The sequence below is a fragment of the Akebia trifoliata genome, unplaced genomic scaffold (genome assembly GCF_017979445.1).
Source record: "Akebia trifoliata isolate Shusen 1 unplaced genomic scaffold, ASM1797944v1 Contig00608_ERROPOS3031104, whole genome shotgun sequence".
Classification (NCBI taxonomy): Eukaryota; Viridiplantae; Streptophyta; class Magnoliopsida; order Ranunculales; family Lardizabalaceae; genus Akebia; species Akebia trifoliata.
In genome coordinates this window covers 620,975-640,233 of record NW_028237131.1, presented here as the reverse complement: position 1 = coordinate 640,233, position 19,259 = coordinate 620,975, and the positions used below count along the sequence as shown (strand labels likewise).

Here is a 19,259-nt window from a genome sequence, read left to right as displayed (position 1 = left end):
AATTTCATAACATCACCAAAATTTGATTCAAAATGTAAGGAAGTACGTAAATTATATTATGTAGTTAATGGGCTGATTATTGGGCTTGGTTTGGTTGATATACGAGGATCCATAAATAGACAAATTGGTCCTCCATTATCTGCATATATCATGGGCAGGGTTTGGGTAAAACTCAACCGTAATCGAATCTAGCTGATCAGATCAGAATTGGGCTTGGATCAATCCGATAAAGATCAGATCCGATCCCATGATGGATATAACAAGTAAGAATTGGATCAGACACTTGTTGGATCGGTTTTTTTATCTGATCTAGATATTAGTATCGAATTCTAACCATAACCCTTAGATCAGATTGAATCCATTTGATATACAAAATATAAGTAGAACCTGATATATTTAAACAAAAAATATATAATTTATTTAATTTTTCAAAATTTTATTTGATAATCCAGTAGATTATCAAATCATTCCTTATTTGAAACCAAATCTCCGATCTAGATCCAATTTGAGGGCGCCAATTACCTCAAACATATTGTTGAGAGAAGTACGATCAATGAATGATAACTAGAAGCTTTATTATTGCTGATGTAGAACGTAAAGATCTTCAATTGTTCTGAATGTTTTCTAATCCCTTAAAATTTCCTAAATAGTCAAACTAGTATGAGGTTCATAAATTGACTTTGGACTGGGAATTTAACTATATGGACAAATCCACATGATATAACTGATTAGCACATGTGGGCGTGGCTGCAAGAAATGGAAATTGTAAGGTTGTGTCGTGTCATCCACTGTTCTAATTAGGTCAATCTGGGGGTCTGTCCAACAAGGGTTGGATCAAGGACAAAAAATTCTCAAAATTGATGTAATAAGAATTGAATCCAATTTCATAACAATCAGATCAAAATTAGATAAAATCCAATTTGCTATCAAAAATTTGAATAAATGTTGTATATTTATAAATATATGAGTCATTGAAACCTAATCCTTAAATAAAACGTATAATATAATTTGCATAATTTCTTACATTTTATTGGATTGACATCCAATGTAGCAGAACATGACTAATCAGACAAATTATCAAATCAGATCACTAATAGACTCAAATTCTCGATCCATAATACAATTATCAAATTCGAATAGATATCAGGTCTGAACTGATCCATTGACATTCATAAATGATTGATTAAATCATTTATTAGAAATACCCAACCCCAAACATATTGTTGAGAGAAGTACGTTCGATGAATTAAAACTAGAAGCTTTATTATTGCTGATGAAGAACGTAAAGATCTTCAATAGTTCTGAATGTTTTTTAATCTATTTTCATGAAATTGGTGTAAGAATTGTAAGAATTCAAAAATAAAATTAAGAAATCTTGAGTAATTGACTCTTACGAATAGAAATCTTTTCAAATCCAACATATTATTCCAAATATAGAATATGTATAACAGAGTAATTACAAATCGAATCAAAATTTCTGAATTTGAATCAAACCAAAATTTCAAAATTGGGATTTTGGATTGAAATCGAACCAAAATTTGAATCAACGCTGTAGAAATTAGGATTGTACAGCAAAATCAACAAAATATCAAAAAAATATGAAGAAAAATCCAGGGTTTAGGGATCGATTGGACAGAAAAATTAACAAAATATGTAGGAAAACATACCCTAATTTTTGGGAGGCCGAGATCAGATCGGATCTATTTAGATTGAACCCTCACGCGTTTGAGAGATCGACAACGAGGCAGAGAAGCTCTATGTCGAATAAATCCTTAATTTGAAGATCAATTTCAAACAAAATCTTCGAGTATGAGATGAAAGGCAGAGAAATCAATAAGATCAATGGAAAAAGAGTGTTCGAGTTTCAGCGGCTTGAGATCTTCGAGCTTGTGATCTGTTTCAAACGAGATCTTCAAGTATGAGACATAGGCTTCGAATTTCAGGGGAGATGAGAGAGAGACGGAGATGAGAGAGAGAGAGAGACGGAGATGAGAGAGAGACTTCGAGTTTCAGACGAGATGAAAGAGGCGGAGATGAAAGAGGCGGAGATGAAAGAGAGACTTCGAGTTTAGACGAGATAAAAGAGGGGGAGATGAGAGAGAGACTTCGATTTTGTAAAATAAACGGTTCGATAGCGACGACCAAATTTTGACCGTCTCTAAAAATAGTCGCTGTAGCCCAGTTTTCCTGTAGTGAGAGATGAGTATCTCAAGGCATAAGATCTATGGTTCTAGCACATGCCATGTTAAGAGAGTATTTTGGGTATGCCACGTGGGGGAGTCAGATTATCACGACTCATACTTTTAACATGTGTAATGATTTTCTAACTCAACTTTGACAAACTAACTCAAACTCATTGATGTGGCATGTACAAGAACCACAGATTTTTTCCCTCGGGATACACAACTCACATCCCCATAAACATGTACAGTTGTATATCCTCAAGAAAAAATTCTACGATTCTTGCACATACTATGTCAGTGAGTTTTTGTGTTATTTAGGTTGAGTTAGAAAATCAGCACTCTTTTAACATATAAGAAGAATTTAATTAGGTGATTTTTGTTAGTCTGTAAAAGGAATATGTCATTATTTTAAAATGGGAGCAGATTCTGGATATGTAGCACTCTGTTCCTGTAGCTCTTATCAAGGATTGAAAGTGTGCCACATCATCCAGATAGAGACATGTGCACGTTTAAGTATGAGAGAGCAATAACAGTTCATTTTTAAATGTTTGATAAAGCACAACAAAAATGTTTGTTTTTATTTTTTATTTTTATGTTTTTATTTTATTATTATTTTTAAAATCTGATCTAAACATTGAAATCAAGAGGTCTGAGGAGCTATTATTATTCTTTTTTTCTCAATTTGGTGTTTTATGAATTCTAGAACAAGAGCTAGACGGAGCTACAGGAATAAAGCGTTACAGAGGATCCGCTCCCTTTTAAAACAGAAGGGTTATCTCAAATACTCACCCAAATGTGGAGTGTTACTATTCTTTATTACTACATTTTTGTTTTCTATGTTATTGAAATGATCCTCATAAAATTATAAGCTACAAATTTGAAGACAGACAAATTTTTGTTTAATAACCTCTGAACTTCAATTACCATATATGCCCATCAACTTGTTCTTATAGCACTCCAATATTAAAATTCATTATAACTTAAAGATAAAATAAAATTAAATAGAATTTAAAGATGTAAGCATAACTTTCTAAATTACTTTTTATCATAACAACCGTTCTTTCACTCTCAACTAAAACAGGGAGAGAGAGAGAGAGAGAGAGGCACAACCACATGCCAAAAATCAAATTAAAGTAAACATGGGGATAATACAATGTAGTACGTCATCTGCTCACATATCATAGCAGTAGATGATTTGATCACTTAACATGTCTTAATAGAAACATTAAGCGGTATTACCTTACATACAAGATAGTATGTAATCTATAAATCACGAACAATGAAAATTATTGTTATTCCAATTTGGAAAATGCTGAAATGACAAAAAGTATTTACTGCGATTCTCACAAGTCTGACGTGGGATGTGCAATTACCATAGATTTATTTCCGTGTGATACGAGTAAAAACCATCTAGGGTTATGTATGCATGTAACTCTTCCAAAAGGAATGATTCCATGGGTAATTTGCTGGAACATTTGGATAGCAAGAAATAGTTACATCTTTGAAAAAAAGAAGCCTTCTGTCCAGGGAGTTATAAATAGATGTCTGAAATGGTTAAAGGAACTCGAGGAGCATCTAGTTATTAACCTTCCTTCCTCAGATGATGAACTCAGAAAGCTACAAGGCATTGGTATACATAGGAGATCGAATCCTTGTAGACGTATAGTCAAAGTTTGCTGGAAAAAATCACCTCCAGGTTGGTTTAAACTAAATACAGATGGTGCGGCTAAGGGTAATCCAGGTCTTTCAGGAGGAGGCGCTATTCTTCGTGATGAACATGGAGAACTTGTGGCAGCAGGGTATTGGTTTTTTGGAGAAGCGACAAATAATATAGCTGAAATCCGTGCGTTGGTGGCTGCATTGGAGAGCTTTGATTTAATTGGTAAAAAAATCGTTATTGAAATGGACTCAGCTATCATAGTGAAGGGTCTTGGAAATCACGTCGTCTCTTGGAATCTAGATCAATGGGTGAATAAGGCTCGGACAATGCTATCGAAAATTGAAGTTACAGTAACTCATGTTTGCAGAGAGGCAAATGATGTTGCAGACGCTCTTGCAGCTATAGCAATTCATAGTCAACAATCATTGTTATTCATACGAGAAATAGATTTACCTCTTATTGTAAAAAAGGCTTATATAGGAGATAAGCTCGATCTGCCTCAATTCCAAGTTGTAAATCATTAGGGTCTGCCCTATGTACAAATTTTTACTTATATAATATAATTCACCTTGCTTGCTTAGCAAAAAAAATGTAACTCTTCCAATTTATATGACCACTGAATTCAAGTTGAAAGCGTTCTTTTTTGTAGAGAGTTTTTTGGGCTTCCGCACCTTGAGATGAACCTTGATGTTGATGATCGAGATGAAGATCTTGATCGGGAGGTTTCGCTTCAACTCCTTTTTGGCTTTGAACAGTAGAAGGCAAAAGGATTGAGGCCTTAGTGTGGTGCTTACCACTAAGTGAAAATTAAAAATTTTGACAGTAAAAATCAATGGGCCAAGGCCCACGAATTTCGATGGTCCATGATTATCAAAAAAATTTATGTTCCCCAACTCATTTGCTTATAACCATGAAATTTCTCCTATCCTCCATTAATTTAAGGGTTTCGACCTGTCGAAAAAAAAAATCGATAGTGAAAAATTTGACGTCTTGATCCGTCGAATATGGCATTTTTTCATTGTGTGTGCCAACGATCTTCTGATAATTTTGTTAGTTGTAAGCATCCTATTTTTCATCTGTCTAATCCGACAACTTGTCACTTAGTTGTTGTGGAATCTTAATGATGAATGTAAAATAAATTTGAGAAATCACAAGATCCCCTCCAATTTTGTTTCAACTTCCTCGATTATCTTATATTTTTATTTGAGTTCTTACTCAAAGTCCTCTCTGGTTTCTTTTCTTCCTTCTGTAGCACACCAATTTAGAAATTATGCACGCTTAGGATCACTATATATTTTGATGACCTTCGAAACCTTGCATTAGTACTAAGAAAGTGAGACCCTGAGATTTAGAAATAATCATGTTAGGATTAAAAGAAACCTCTCACCAAAATTCACATAAATCGACAAAGCAACCAAAATAACCCTCACACTCAACTCATACATAAAGACCTTGATTTGTTAGGAAAACATGACTTTGGGATCTAGAAATGAAATTCTAAGATAAATTTAAGTTTTTTTGACAATAGTCATATAAATCAACAAGATCTAGAGACCTCCTACGCTTAGAAAAACAAAAAAATAATCACATGAAATAACGATTTTTCACATAAAATGATGAATTCCTTCACATGGAATGACAATAATAAAATTGAAGCCACAATTCAAAAAAAATCAAAACTTGAATTAAAACTTAAAAACTAATCAATCAAAATCTAATCGACCAATCAGATTTGATTTTTGTAGAATTGATTTTAACCCATCGCTAATCGAGTACAAATCCGAGCCAACACATTTTAATACTTTTTTGCCAATTAATTAATTGATCAAACTAATCAAGTAAAAAATTGAACAGTCTTAAAATTCAAAAAAAAAAAAAAAAAAAAAAAAAAAAAGAGAAAAAAGATTTACTCAACAAATCAATCTATTTCAATTTTTATTACAAAAAATCTCTTTTGCTTTATCAAGCTTGTTATTGGGCAAACCTTATTTTATGAATCAAGCTAGCATGACTAATATAGTAAGATTTCCTATCGTACAATGGTCGTGGGACCCACATGGATTGTCGAGTTAGCAATGCAATGTCATAAAGTTTTAGATCTCATGGAAAAATTTAGAAAAATATTTATATCCTTTTTTTTAGCTTGGTCAGAGGAGTTGAAAATGGATGGCATAAATTGATGTGATTAAGGTGCACTCCAAATACGTTCAACAACAAAATCCCCCCATCAATTTTAATTTATTTACGTGGACCCACTCCAAGGTTTGCTGGATAACAAACATATTGAAGTAAGGTTTGGTAGGCAGCGAACTTCATAAAGTAAGGCTTATTTGAAAACCAGTTAAAACCTTGAAGGAGTCATTTGTAATAAGAAAGAAATAGTTTGCTAGGGTTGCCAGATAAATCTTTTTAAAACACACAATAGAAGGTAGGGTAGCTCTACTGCTCACGTAGTCACAGAAAACTTATCACTCATAAACCAAAAAAAAGGAGGAAACTTCAAATTTTCGTCCAACCAATGTTCTCCTAATTGGAAACATAAAGTACTAGAAAGTAAGATAAGAATAAAATCTATAGGTTCCTATGGACGGATAAAAATTGGCTTTCATATGGATCATTGATTTGCGCCATCAACATATATCTCGAGATAGACACTTGATAGAGTTTGAGTAGAATTCTATGTAATTAGGGAAAAATTTTAATTTGGGAGGATTCTTCTCTAATAGGTAATTATTTTATTTGAAAGAGTAAAAATGACATTTCCTATTTAATTATAGCTAGGGTTAGGATTTTTCTATTTAAAAGGGACTAAGGCCATTGTAAAGAGGGGAGGAAAGGGGAGAAGAGACTAAGGACGAGAAATCATTTAATCGTGAGATTTATAATGGAACGGCTCCCTGAGTCCGTGGACATATGCATGTTTGTCGAACCACATAAAGAACCCTCGTGTTCTTTACCTTATCTACTTTTTTCTATTCTTTGATCAATTTAATGATGGGATCGTGATTGAGGGCTGTTTATCACAAAATCGATCTCTACAATCCCCACAATTGAGTCGTGATAATATGAATTGTCAAGTTGCATACTCAATCGACTCCCTGACATGACAAGTTCGAGAACTATAGATCTATATGCCTCAAAATACATGATTACATTTCGCCATAAAAAAATGTATTCCAAGTCGTATTGATCGACGGTTCCCGAACTTGTCATGTCAGGGAGTTGATTGAGTATGCCACTTGAAAAGTCATATGATAACCACTCTTTTTTTTTTAAGACAAAACCCGTGCCAACGACATCAAAAGCTAACTATGAGATTTATAGTGGAACGGCTTCCTAAGTCTGTGGACATATGCATGTTTGTCGAACCACATAAAAAACCCTTGTGTTCTTTACCTTTTCTACTTTTTTCTATTCTTTGGTTAGTTTAATGATGGGATCGTGATCGAGGGTGGTTTATCACAAAATCGACCTCTACAATCCCCACAATTGAGTCATGATAATATGAATTGACAAGTTGCATACTCAATTGACTGCCTGATATGACAAGTTCGAGAACTGTAGATCTATATGCCTTGGGATACACGACTGCACTTCGCCATAAAAAAGGTATTCCAAGTAATATTGATCTACGGTTCCGAACTTGTCATGTTAGAGAGTCGATTGAGTATGCTACTTGGCGAGTCATATGATAACCACTCTTTTTTTTAAGACAAAACTCGTGCCAACGGTTCATCGAAAGCTAAAATAAAAACCCAAGAATCTGAAGAATCCAATCATAATCAGACTCTAGAAGGAAGAAAATATTGTATATATTTTATGTCTAAAAGATTAGAAAGCTTCTAAAATTGGAAAGCAAGCATAGAGGGAGAGATGTCCCACTTTGGAGGCGAGATCGAACAATCCAATATCTTTGATTGACTAATCTTCAAGGCATCGAAGATCAGAGGAGCACCCCCTTTTTTAGATGCATGTCTCTTGCTCCCTCATCTTCCCCTCGTCACGTTTTTTAGTCTTCTCCAATTCTCACAAGAAGCCCACCCCCATGACTTCTTGTTGGAGATTTCTCTCTCTCATTCATCATAGTTACATCTCTCTCCTTGCTGGATTTTCATGCAAGGTATCAGTTATTTGATCATTCTCTTACAATGGCCACATATTGAATTTTTTTTATTGCTGCTTAATGATTTAAGAATAGATTTTGTTAGTATTGTTCAAATCGCTTCATCAGGCCTAAGGTAAGGGTCCCCTCAACCTTCTTTCTCTTCCCTGTATTATATTATTCTATGTGGGTTTGGAGGTCTGATTTGCTAAATCATAAATGATAAGGCAATTTTATTTTAAGTTTTGAAGGAAATTGACACGAGGCAGTTCTTAACAAGAAAACAAAGTTTTTTTTTAACAAACCGATTTGCCCACTCATCTTTAAAATGCTCTTGGATAGTGCAGGAGTTTTGTTTTTATGCCAATACGATATGGTATGGCATTTAATTTGTTTAAGTTGGTTTGCCATTTTGATGTACATGCATTTGATCAGTTTACCGTGTTGACATTCATTGCTTATGCTACTGATTTTGGGAAGCAAACACCAACAATGCACAACGTGAAAAAGCCTATTTTTGACAGCTCAAGGTTGTCAAATTTCATAAAATTTGACGGACCAAGGCATCAAAATTTTCATTGTCAAATTTTTTTTCCAACGGACCGGAACCATTAAATTAATGGATGGCTATAAACTGTCGAATTGGGGATCATAAAAAATTTCAATGGCCATAGGCCACCAAAATTCACTTTCTAAAATTTGTGGGCTTTGGCCCATCGAAATTTCTTGTCAAAATTTTCAGTTTTCATGTAGTGATGGTTTGAATTACTTGGAGAGTAATAAGGGTCAGTACCTTAAGAACCACATTTTCTAAGAGTGGCCAAAAAAATCTAACTTTATGAGATGAAGTCATTGGTGAAAGTGCATGTTTTGGGATGGTGTTGGTCAATTCCTTTTGATCATGTTAAGCCTTTTAGCCATTTTGATAATTTATTTTGCCATGATGAAACTTGAACCCTTTTTGGTAATTATTTAAACCTAAGTTAAGACTTAGGCTGTTTTTTTAACTTATCTTGCCGAAGGTAAGTATTCTATCACCTTGGTATCTTCCTTGCCTTAGGTATCATGATTGCTATGGCAATGAGAATGTTAGAATCAATAACATTTCAATAATCGTCGAGTTGACAGATCAAAAATTAATCGTCGAGTTGACTCACTGATTTTGTGCACGTAGGATTTTAAATTGATTTTCATTTTTCAAAATGTGGCCAATGAGTCAACTCACTGATTTGTGTGCATGTAGGATTTTAAATTGATTTTCACTTCTCAAAATGTGGTCAATGGGTCGACTCACTATTTTTTTTTTGTGCGCATGAGATTTAAGTCGATTTTCTTTTTCAAAAGAAATAGGAAAACTCTTCGAATTGCACATCAAAATAATGTTTCGCTTCATGACACATGGAGCTAATGAAGTTATTTAGAGATAAAATCTTTTCAAAATTTCTTAATATAATTTTGGGAGAATGACAAGGTTTCAAATTTGTAAAATCATAGCCATAGGATTTGATTGGCTAACATAGCATAAAAAGATGATAATGAATGGACCCAAACCCCTTTGGAGATTGACCATGACTTTGGTCTCCTTAATTCGATCCTATGATTATTTAGCCTATTATCTTGACCATAGTCTTTCCTTATTGACCTTAGGATATCTTGGATCATAGTAGATACCGATTTTATAATCGAGTGGGTTCGGTGCCTAACACCTTATGCAACTCATAACCTAACCCCTTACCAATTTCTCTTGCTCATGAGCCGACTCAAATCCTTTTGGAGACAAGTTTTAGTTCTTATACTTAGAATTAATTGGCGATTCCCCAATCCCCCAAATTCCCCAATCACAAACTTTTTTTATTTCAAAAAGTGTCAAGGTGCTTTCATTAGCAACCATGTAAATCAGAGAAAGTGAAGGTTGAAGAATGGAGAAGAATATGAATAGTGATGTTGCATAGATTTTTTGCTCTTAGTGGTATTTTCATTGATTTTTTCCAAACCCCACTCCATCTATGGGTGGAGATCTTATAGCTTAAACTTTAAGACAAGTGTTACCACACCACTGGTCTTGATTGGATGCCACCTAGGTAGATAGCTGGATGGAAGCTTGCTGACTTCCTTTGTGAGTTGTGATCCCATGCATCATTAATGTTCCCAATCCAAGTGGATTAGTAGTATCTCAACTTCATTAATGTTGAATTAGTAAGATTTTACTATTTGGGGGTGGGTGTGTTAGAAGATGTCTCAATCACTCCCAATTTGATTAGCGTTCTAACATCCTGTATTTAAAGATGGGATTTTCGCATGAAAGAGTTCTTGTCTTATTAGGATATGGAATCTAGGTCTGAGCAATGGTCTTATCAAACCGATAGACTCTTTAGAAGGAGAAAGGTCATTCACTAGACTCGTATTTGGTTTAGTGGATTAGGTTTAAATTCCACTTGTTGCTCCACACTTAATAAGGTACTACGTTGTACATCTTCAACTCTCGACTCTCATTTTGGTCATTAGCAATCTAGGTGACGATATTAACTCTCCTCGATACAAGAGCGTTAGTCCATTGTACTTCCATAACATCGAAGGAAGTGGTGACTATGACCATGGTGCTCGGTTCATACCGTACTGATCGGATGATGTATCTTTATTCCCTTCAGTATAACTTGTTCGATTCGAGGAAAAGAACTCGGTCATTTCTTATTCATTGGTTTGACTTGAGGCTTTCGAACCATCAATTATTAATGGACCCTGCTCGTTCTTCTATGACACATGTTCCCATCGTGTGGCACGACAAAAAGGGTCTCCATATTTTTTATTGAAAAATAATTTCATCAAATGATTAATCATTCAAAGTATATATTTTTTTCTTTCTCAAGACTCTAGACCTACGATTTATAGCTATCCAAAAGAATACAGGTTTTTAAATGTTGCAGATGTTAGTTAGCTTCGTTGGTAAAGTCTTTGGAGGATGATAATAGAGACCTGAGTTCAACTCCTGCCATCACTGGGTTATTGAACTCATTAAAAATAGACTTTGCGATAAAAAAAGGTGTTTCAATGTTTCAAATCATTTGATGTAGTTCAATTTCACAGTTGATTTTTAATTTGGAGAATCTATTACAATATGAACAATTGCAAGGAAATTGTTTTGAAGGGAATATGAATTCTTTAGGAAATGATCATGGGAAAATGAATTTCATGAAAAATTTGATTTCATAGATTGCATGGAAGAAAATGTCAAAAAGAGAGTTGGATTCTAATTTTGGGGGGAGGGGTAATCATGAGAGAACGAGACTTTTCTAGTCTCAATGCACGACAGATTTCCTAGAGATTAGATCCAATGTTCTAGGGATGAATACAAATTTCCTAGGGATTCATCTATCTTGAAAATCCCTAACATCTCAACGGTCATGTTGATGGAGAGCCTCAACCTGTGGGGTTAAGGCTAGCATTTAGCCGAGAGAATAACATTAGGAGGAGGGAAAATCACAGGTGGGGGTGGGGTGAGAGCGTTAAAGGAAAGAATTCTTTCCATTAGTCTTCTCAATCAAGTTGTCCATTAATGGAGCCATCAAAGGAAAGAATTTAATTAAATTCTCTCCATTCTTCTTCTCAATCAAGATGTCAATAAATCCCTGGATTGGAGATCCATAAATTCTATTTTCGTAATTAATTGGATAGAATATTTTGATTCTTTACCATTTAATTATGTAATCATTCCAAAAATAGTTTTCCAATAATTTATAAATACGTGGTTGGATGATCACAAGGATTCACTCACCGCCACTAATTATCAGATTTTCATTTTCTTATAGATAGAAAATTTTCCTTTCCAAGATGAAAATTGCTTTGAGTAGAAAAATGAATTCTGAACGAAATACACAACCATAATTCATACACCAGAAAATTGCAATTTCGTGAAAACCATTTTCGGTCTTTATTGGTGTTGGAATCTCTAAAAGTCCAACCACACAATCTCAAATTGATAGGTAGTGGACATTTGGTTTGTAAAATTGACCTGTTAGAGTATTAACTATGAAGCGTAATAATAGAATGTACTATGATTTACAAAATCAATTTTACAGTCTAAGAATAGCTAATTGAGTCGTGATAATATGACTTGTTAGGTGGCATACTCAAATGACTCCATGATGTGGACAAGTTTTGGAACCGTAGATCTGTACGCCTTAGGATTCATGGTTTCCTCGGGATAAACTTTTTATGGGAAAGTGCAATCATGTATCCCGATGCGTCAAGATCTACGGTACCCGAACTTGTTATGTCATGGAGTCATTGAGCATACCACTGGCGAGTCATATTATCACGACACTAGATAATTAGTTTATGAGTGCTGATTGTCTAACTCAACCTGATAGAGTAACTCAAAAATCATTGACGTGGCATGTACAAGAACCCTAGTAGGCATTTGGATAGGACTCCTTGGCTACTTCTGACTCTTGCGGGGAGTTAGAAGTCGTTTGGATGAACAACTCCTTTGAAGAGTTACTTCGCGCAAAAGCAAGAAATTACTCTTTGTGAAGAAGTTGAGAAAACCTATTTCTCAAAACTCATCTTGCGGGGAGTCAAAATCTAACAGTTCGTTTTACCAAAATACTCTTAACTTTATTAATTTTCTATGAAAATATTCCTAATTCATTTGTCCTTAAATCAAACGAAAGAAACATTTATTAATAGTAATTTTTTTTTTTTAATTTTGAGTATAATGGATTTAAACACACTATATTAATATTTAATATTTAAAATATTATATTATATTATATTAATATTTATTATATTATATTATATAAATATTTATAGTTAAAGATATTATATTAATATTTAATATTTAAAATATTATATTATATTATATTATATTATATTAATATTTATTATATCATATTATATTACTATTTATAGTTAAAATGTCAAAAACAATATAGTTTGAAGGCATATTATGACACTAAAAGATAGTCTGTCACTTTTTTTTTTTAAATTTTGAGTATAATGAATTTAAACACATTATATTAATATTTAATATTTAAAATATTATATTATATTATATTAATATTTATTATATTATATTATATTATATTAATATTTAGAGTTAAAATGTCAAAAATAGTATAGTTTGAAGGCATATTATGACACTAAAAGACAGTCTGTCAATTTTTTTTTTAATATTATGTCATATTATGTCAAAAACAGTCTGTCAATTTTTTTTTAAAATTTTGAGTATAATGGATTTAAACATATTATATTAATATTTATTATATTATATTATATTAATATTTATAGTTAAAATGTCAAAAACAGTATAGTTTGAAGGCATATTATGACACTAAAAGATAAAAAACAGTAACTGGTATAATATAAGGGTATTCTGGTCTTTTTTTTAGAAGTCATGAGAAGTCAGTATGGTTCCCAAATAGACTTCCAGCACAAAAGTACTTCTGCCAGTACTTCATAGAGTTGATTGCCAAACGCCCTTTCTACACAGAATTACTTTTCCAGCTCCTCCATAGAGTACTTCAGCTCCTGTTCTTTGGAAGAGTAGTTCTGCTCCTGGTATCCAAACAGGCCCCTAGTTTTTCCCTTAGGATACATAACTGCACACGTTTTATGGGGATGTGCAGGATTGTATCCTGATAGAAAATCTTCTATTCTTGCACATGCCACAGTAGTGTGTTTCTGAGTTAGTCTGTTAGAGTTGAGTTAGAAAATCATTACACTTCGTTTAAAGTTAGAATTGGATATTGGGTCACTTGAAATATCAATTACAGATACTCTAAAGAGGTGTAAATCCTAACAAGAGAAATAAACTTTCCTAACCTTAAATTAATCAGATCCAATATTAAACTATATAAAAATGATTCAGTTTATCGCAGTACACTTTATTACAATGCTTCATATATAATTCTCCGATAAGATCATCAATTGTTGGGTACTATTCAACTCCTTCGAAGAATAATATAAGCTTGAAAACTTAAGAGAAATATTAAGAATCTTGCTGGAATAACATTGAAATTGACATTGTTTCACACATTGATGTGCAAAGAACCATATATGCTTCTGACTTGTATCTCGATGAAAAGCATCTATGGTTCTATACGCACATCCATATCAATAATGTGAAACATGTCAATTTCAAGGTTACTTCAGCATTTTCCAAATGCTACTAAGAGAAATATAGATCCCATAGCTCAGATTCTATGATTTAAATATAGATAACATCATTTATTATTAATGGTAGGCAACTCTAGATATCAAACTACAATGCGTAACGCATACAAGAAACTGAGACTTACAAAAGCCCTAAATAGCCACAAACCCACAAAGAGCTGATTAGCAAAACAGTAAAACATCAAGAAGTTGGTGATAGAACAAATCATCAATGGTGATGACATTTGGTTGGAGCAAAAGCAAAGGGTCCCACAGTGAAGAGTGCAAAGGGGATAGGAACTGGGGGTTTCTGGTACCTCAAATAGGCCCCACTCAATCCCCAATTAAGATTTGTGGGCTTCTTGCAAGAATACAATGGCGATGAAACTAAGAACACCTTGCACTCGTGGGTCCCAAAGCTGCTCACTTTCTTGGGGGCTTGGATGTAGAAGTAGCCGTTCTTGTCTGCTCTGGCTTCTATGTTGATTGGGTGCTTGCTGTTGTTGCATTGTAACTTTACAACCGCACCTGTCCAATAATACATATGCATACACATCAAGTGAGATAAATTAGTTTGGAATGGGCCCACTCTCTCTCACACACACCAACTTGCATGCATGGATGGACACAAAAAATCATAAAAAATGACCAATGAGAAAATACATGATCCCGACCATGTAAACATGAAATCTAATGGTTAGAATTTATATATATATGTATTACAAACAACACATATCTCAGAGATATTGATCTCAATAATAATTCTCAACCATTGAATTTTGTGTTTAAATAGTTGGAAATTGATTGAGTTTTAAGCGATTTGAAAGAATAGAACTTGTTCTCTTGACAAGGAAGGTAAGGTAATAGTTTGATTTTCGATCTATTGCTTTATATAATTCTTGATGGGGAAAAAAAAGGGAACACAAAAAAGCTTCATTTCTGTATTATGTTGAAATTATACTAACATAAACATATCCTCTCACTGAAACGACTAATTTAAACATTTTACTTGCTCAATGTTTAGGGAAATTTTCAGAATTGGTTCGAGTTTTAATGATGAAATCCTAATAAATTATGTTCTTTTACATATTCTTGTTATTCTTGCCAAAATCGCTTAGACTTGCAGTTACTAGTGCTTGAAATAGTGGAAGAACTATCGCAAAACCTTTGTTTTGGATTCTTGAAGGTAGCAAAAGATAAGAGTCAAGCCTTTTTAAACTGTAGCTAGTTTGTATTAGCTTCATCTGTCATTTTAAATTCAAGTTATTTTGTGTTGGAATATGTAGGAGTGGGTTATCTATGTTTATTTATTTATTTATTTTTTTATTGTGTTAAAATAGGATGTATGAAATGTACAGATTGTGTGTGCCACCTTGGTCTTGTCCAACAATGGGGGTTAAAGTATGAAGTCCTTGGATTTTGTTAAGGTTATTTACGTTGCTTATTTTCTTATTGGTTGGTTTAGATTGTTCTGTTATTTTTTTACTAACAAAATGACTTCTGCTTTTATTGGGTTTAGAGTTTGGAGAAGTTAAATTTGAGTAAGATATATTAGTTAACAATTAGTTTTATAAGGTCGAGATTTCAGGTTTTGTGTTTAGGAAGGCAACCATTGGAGATTATCATGATTATAACTTATAAGAGCTTGATTTTTTTTTTCTCCTTGGATCCCCTCAGACTACACTAATCTGTCATAGGAGTACTATCATTGATGGTTTTGGTGAATGACTGTTTTTGAAAACTAAGTACCATTGTAAACATGGAAGACATGTATACTAATGAAGTCCGAAAGATAAGTTTTGTTATGTGGTGGTTAAGGCTTTGCATACGTGGACATGTTTCTGTCTAAATCAGGGGAGTGGTGATCGAGATTTCTCTGACTCCCACCTAAACCAAGTCAATGGAGAGACTAGAGGGAGAACAAGAACAATCACTATTTTCTCATAAGTTTTACAATGATCTCTATTTATATACTTGAGAGTTACCAAAACATGTAAAACTCTCAAAAATAGAAACCCCCAAAAGATAGAAACCCTTAAGAAAATATTACATGATTGCCTTTTTTGTGCCCCTGCACCTCCGTAGCTCTGCGTAGCGCAACAGAATGCCAAACATTTACACAACACAAGTGCTTCTAGTCTAGGTAGTTGTTCAATTCCCCCATCATAATCATAAATAAATAGTAAAATCTTGTTGTAGCCTTGTAGGTGCTGAGAAAATATAAAATCAGACACAAAACAAGACTGGATTTTCTTCTTATTCACTCTATCATTTTTCATATCCTTTACTTATTTACATTGTTCTTATTTATAAGTAAATTATATAAAATCAATTGACGATAGACACTACGTGAAAATCTTGAATTTTAATCGAAAAATTTGTTGGGCCTAGCCCAACGAATTTTAAAACTCAAATTCCGCGGCCTGCGGACCACGTTTCCAATCTCCCACTTCCACTGTCTCTCGATCTCTAATTCTCTCTTTCTTTGTCTCTCTCTCTCTCAGTCATCATCGATCGACCTCTCCATCTCTCTCTCTCTCACAGTATCTCTCTTGAACGATCAACCTCTCCATCTCTTTCTCACAGTCGGTCTCTTGATCAATTGACCTCGCTCTTCGATCGATCTCTCTCGATTTTGATCTCATCTCTCTCAATTTCGATCTTCTATTCTCTCGATCTCCTCATCTCTCTCGATTTCGATCTTCCATTCTCTCGATCTCCTTGGAGTGCTGGATTTGATCCGAAGAGATCGAGCTGATCTCTTAGGGACGAAGATTCAACAAAATCGTTAGAGACCGAAGAAGAGTGGAGAAAGCGAAAAGATCGAAAGTCTTAGGTATTCTTCTTCTCTGGTTTTCTCCTTAATTGGTTACTCTTTCATTCTTTTGCTCTAGTTTGGATTTCGGAAATCAATTTCAGTTTCTATAGATTTGAAGGTGAATTATCTTAAAATTTTCTAATTTTGGAAAGAATTTTGAGATCTTGATCTTGTATTCATTCTCATAGATTTGCACTCAAATTAGGGTTGATTTTTGTGGTGGAAATTGAGGATATCTTAGCATATATGGTAAATCGAAATTTTTTTTCTTATGGAATTATTTGTGAATAATAATTTATTCTTGATTGGCTAACTATTTGGGTTATTGTCCGTTAGAAATGCACAATCGTCCCTTTGTTATGATTTGGAGCGTGAAATGTCTTGCAATTAAAATCAACCAGATTAGATGATTATAACCATTCAATTAATAATGTTATGTGAGAGTCATCTGGACATTTTTACTTATCTCAGTTTCTGTGTTGGCAAGTTGTCTGTAGATTCCACTTTGATGTTTTAAGTTCATTTTTGAAAGAAAGTAGTTTTGGCTTAGAATCTCAATCAAGTTGTTTATAGTCATCTGGACATTTTTTCTTGTATACAATCCTCATTCGGGCTGGATACAAACTCTAATTTCAAATTAACAAGGGAAAATTTATTTTGAAGAAAATGGAAATTGAGAATTTTGGCAATTAAGAAATTACCTCTATTATATTAGGGATAAAATTTGTGACACCCAAATCCTCATATAACAATTTTGAATTAAATTTATTTGGCTGTCATCGATTGTCATGCTATTAGTTCTTTATGTTAGTTCTCAATGTTGTTTTGATTTTGAAGTTTTGTGGGGGGTTTTTTGGAGTTCTTTTTAGTAGTGGATGTTGGGATTGGGTTCATTTAGTCCAAATTGTATGTATCAATTGCATTTGCCAAAGATGCCATCATCTTATAAGCGTTTGAGATTAATGAATAGGCTTGTCCATGTGGATGTGTGTTGATTGGCTTAGAACTAGGGCTAAAAAAAAACAAAAAGAGCATATTTCTTATCCCATATACCACTAAGGATTCTCTTTTTCGTTTCAAAAACTGTTTGAGACATTATAAGATCTAAACTTCTTGCTATTTATTAAGGATTTTTGTATTAAACTACTGTTTCTTGTATTAGCTGTGCAACTCTTGCAGCTCTTATTTTCTCAACCCAACTCGTTTTTACTGCTTTGTTTATGTTTCTATTAGTGAAGCAGAGGTTCACTTTTTATCCTCTAAATTCTGTTGTGATTATGAATTTGGGTGCACTTGTGCTTGCCTTGCATACGAGATGTATTCACATCTCGCTCCATAACCCTCTATTGCCTAATGAGTCAACATTTTCTTTTGCGATCCCATAGCTATGCAAAATATTTACCCGCTTTTATGTCAAATTCATGTTGTTTATTCTATTCTATATTTCTTGTAATCCCAAACAAGCATGTGCATACATAATTGCAAGTGATGAGCTAACAACCGCATGGTACTTATTCTGTAGTAAACAATAGGAAGCAACATTCTTCCTATATGTCGAGGCGACAACTACTAGTTTCATGCTGCCAGTAGAGAACATATTGATGTACTACAAGACCTGTTTTTATTTACTGTGTGCATAGTTTGATGAATACTCTTCTTATCAAGAACAACTTGTTTGTCTAGGTGTGAATGTTGGGTTCAAGTCGACCTTTCCTGGTTGAAGTACAAATGCACGCCATGTTCCATTTAAGGAGTCTATCAAAGAAATGGAAGAGTAGATAAACAACTCAAAAGTCAAATTAGTAAGTTCAGTGGCTTGTTATGTAAAAAATCACCCATTCATGTACTTTTACTGAAGGTTGTGTTGAATTTTCTATCTGAATTGGAGAGAGGAATTTCTTATACAAAAAAGTTATACAATCAGGTTAGGGTAGTCAAGGGTGGACCCTGATGCATGAAGGAGAGGTAGAGAAACATGTTATCTTTTTTTCTTAATGGTCAATTTGTCATCATTATGTTACTATTTACCATATTATCTTTATAGCTTTGTTCTAGAAAATTAGGCCTTGGATGGGCTTAGTGTTATATTCCCGTTGTATTTCATGCAGAAGCAATATGTTGCATTAGTATGGATTTCCGCCCACTTGAGGATGAGGACCTGCAGACTATATCTTTGCTTAAAGACATGGTAAGGTGTTATGCAAGGCTTCTCATTATGCTATATAAAAATTCAATTGTCCATCTCGAGTTCTTGTTATTCCATTTTCCTTTTTGTATGTATTGATTTGTTCATGTGCCTGTACGGTCAGTCACTACGTCATATTGGGGTTTTTGCGACGCCAAAAT

General features: G+C 33.7%; 1 protein-coding gene and 1 long non-coding RNA gene across 2 annotated transcripts; one reads left to right on the top strand and one right to left on the bottom strand.

The window, feature by feature from the left end:
• Window positions 1-14,324: 14,324 nt before the first annotated feature.
• Window positions 14,325-14,714, bottom strand: LOC147381265 (non-classical arabinogalactan protein 30-like). The gene is made up of 2 exons (XM_086430686.1): window positions 14,705-14,714; window positions 14,325-14,623 (listed from the first exon to the last, which is right to left on the bottom strand). Exons 1-2 carry the CDS (start codon window positions 14,712-14,714, stop codon window positions 14,325-14,327), a joined length of 309 nt encoding a protein of 102 aa, XP_086286812.1.
• Window positions 14,715-16,544: 1,830 nt separating this feature from the next.
• Window positions 16,545-19,147, top strand: LOC147381264 (uncharacterized). Its single transcript, XR_015174703.1, has 4 exons — window positions 16,545-16,931; window positions 18,597-18,715; window positions 18,838-18,878; window positions 19,022-19,147. It is a non-coding gene; the product is annotated as an uncharacterized LOC147381264 (long non-coding RNA).
• The last annotated feature ends 112 nt before the right edge of the window (window positions 19,148-19,259 follow it).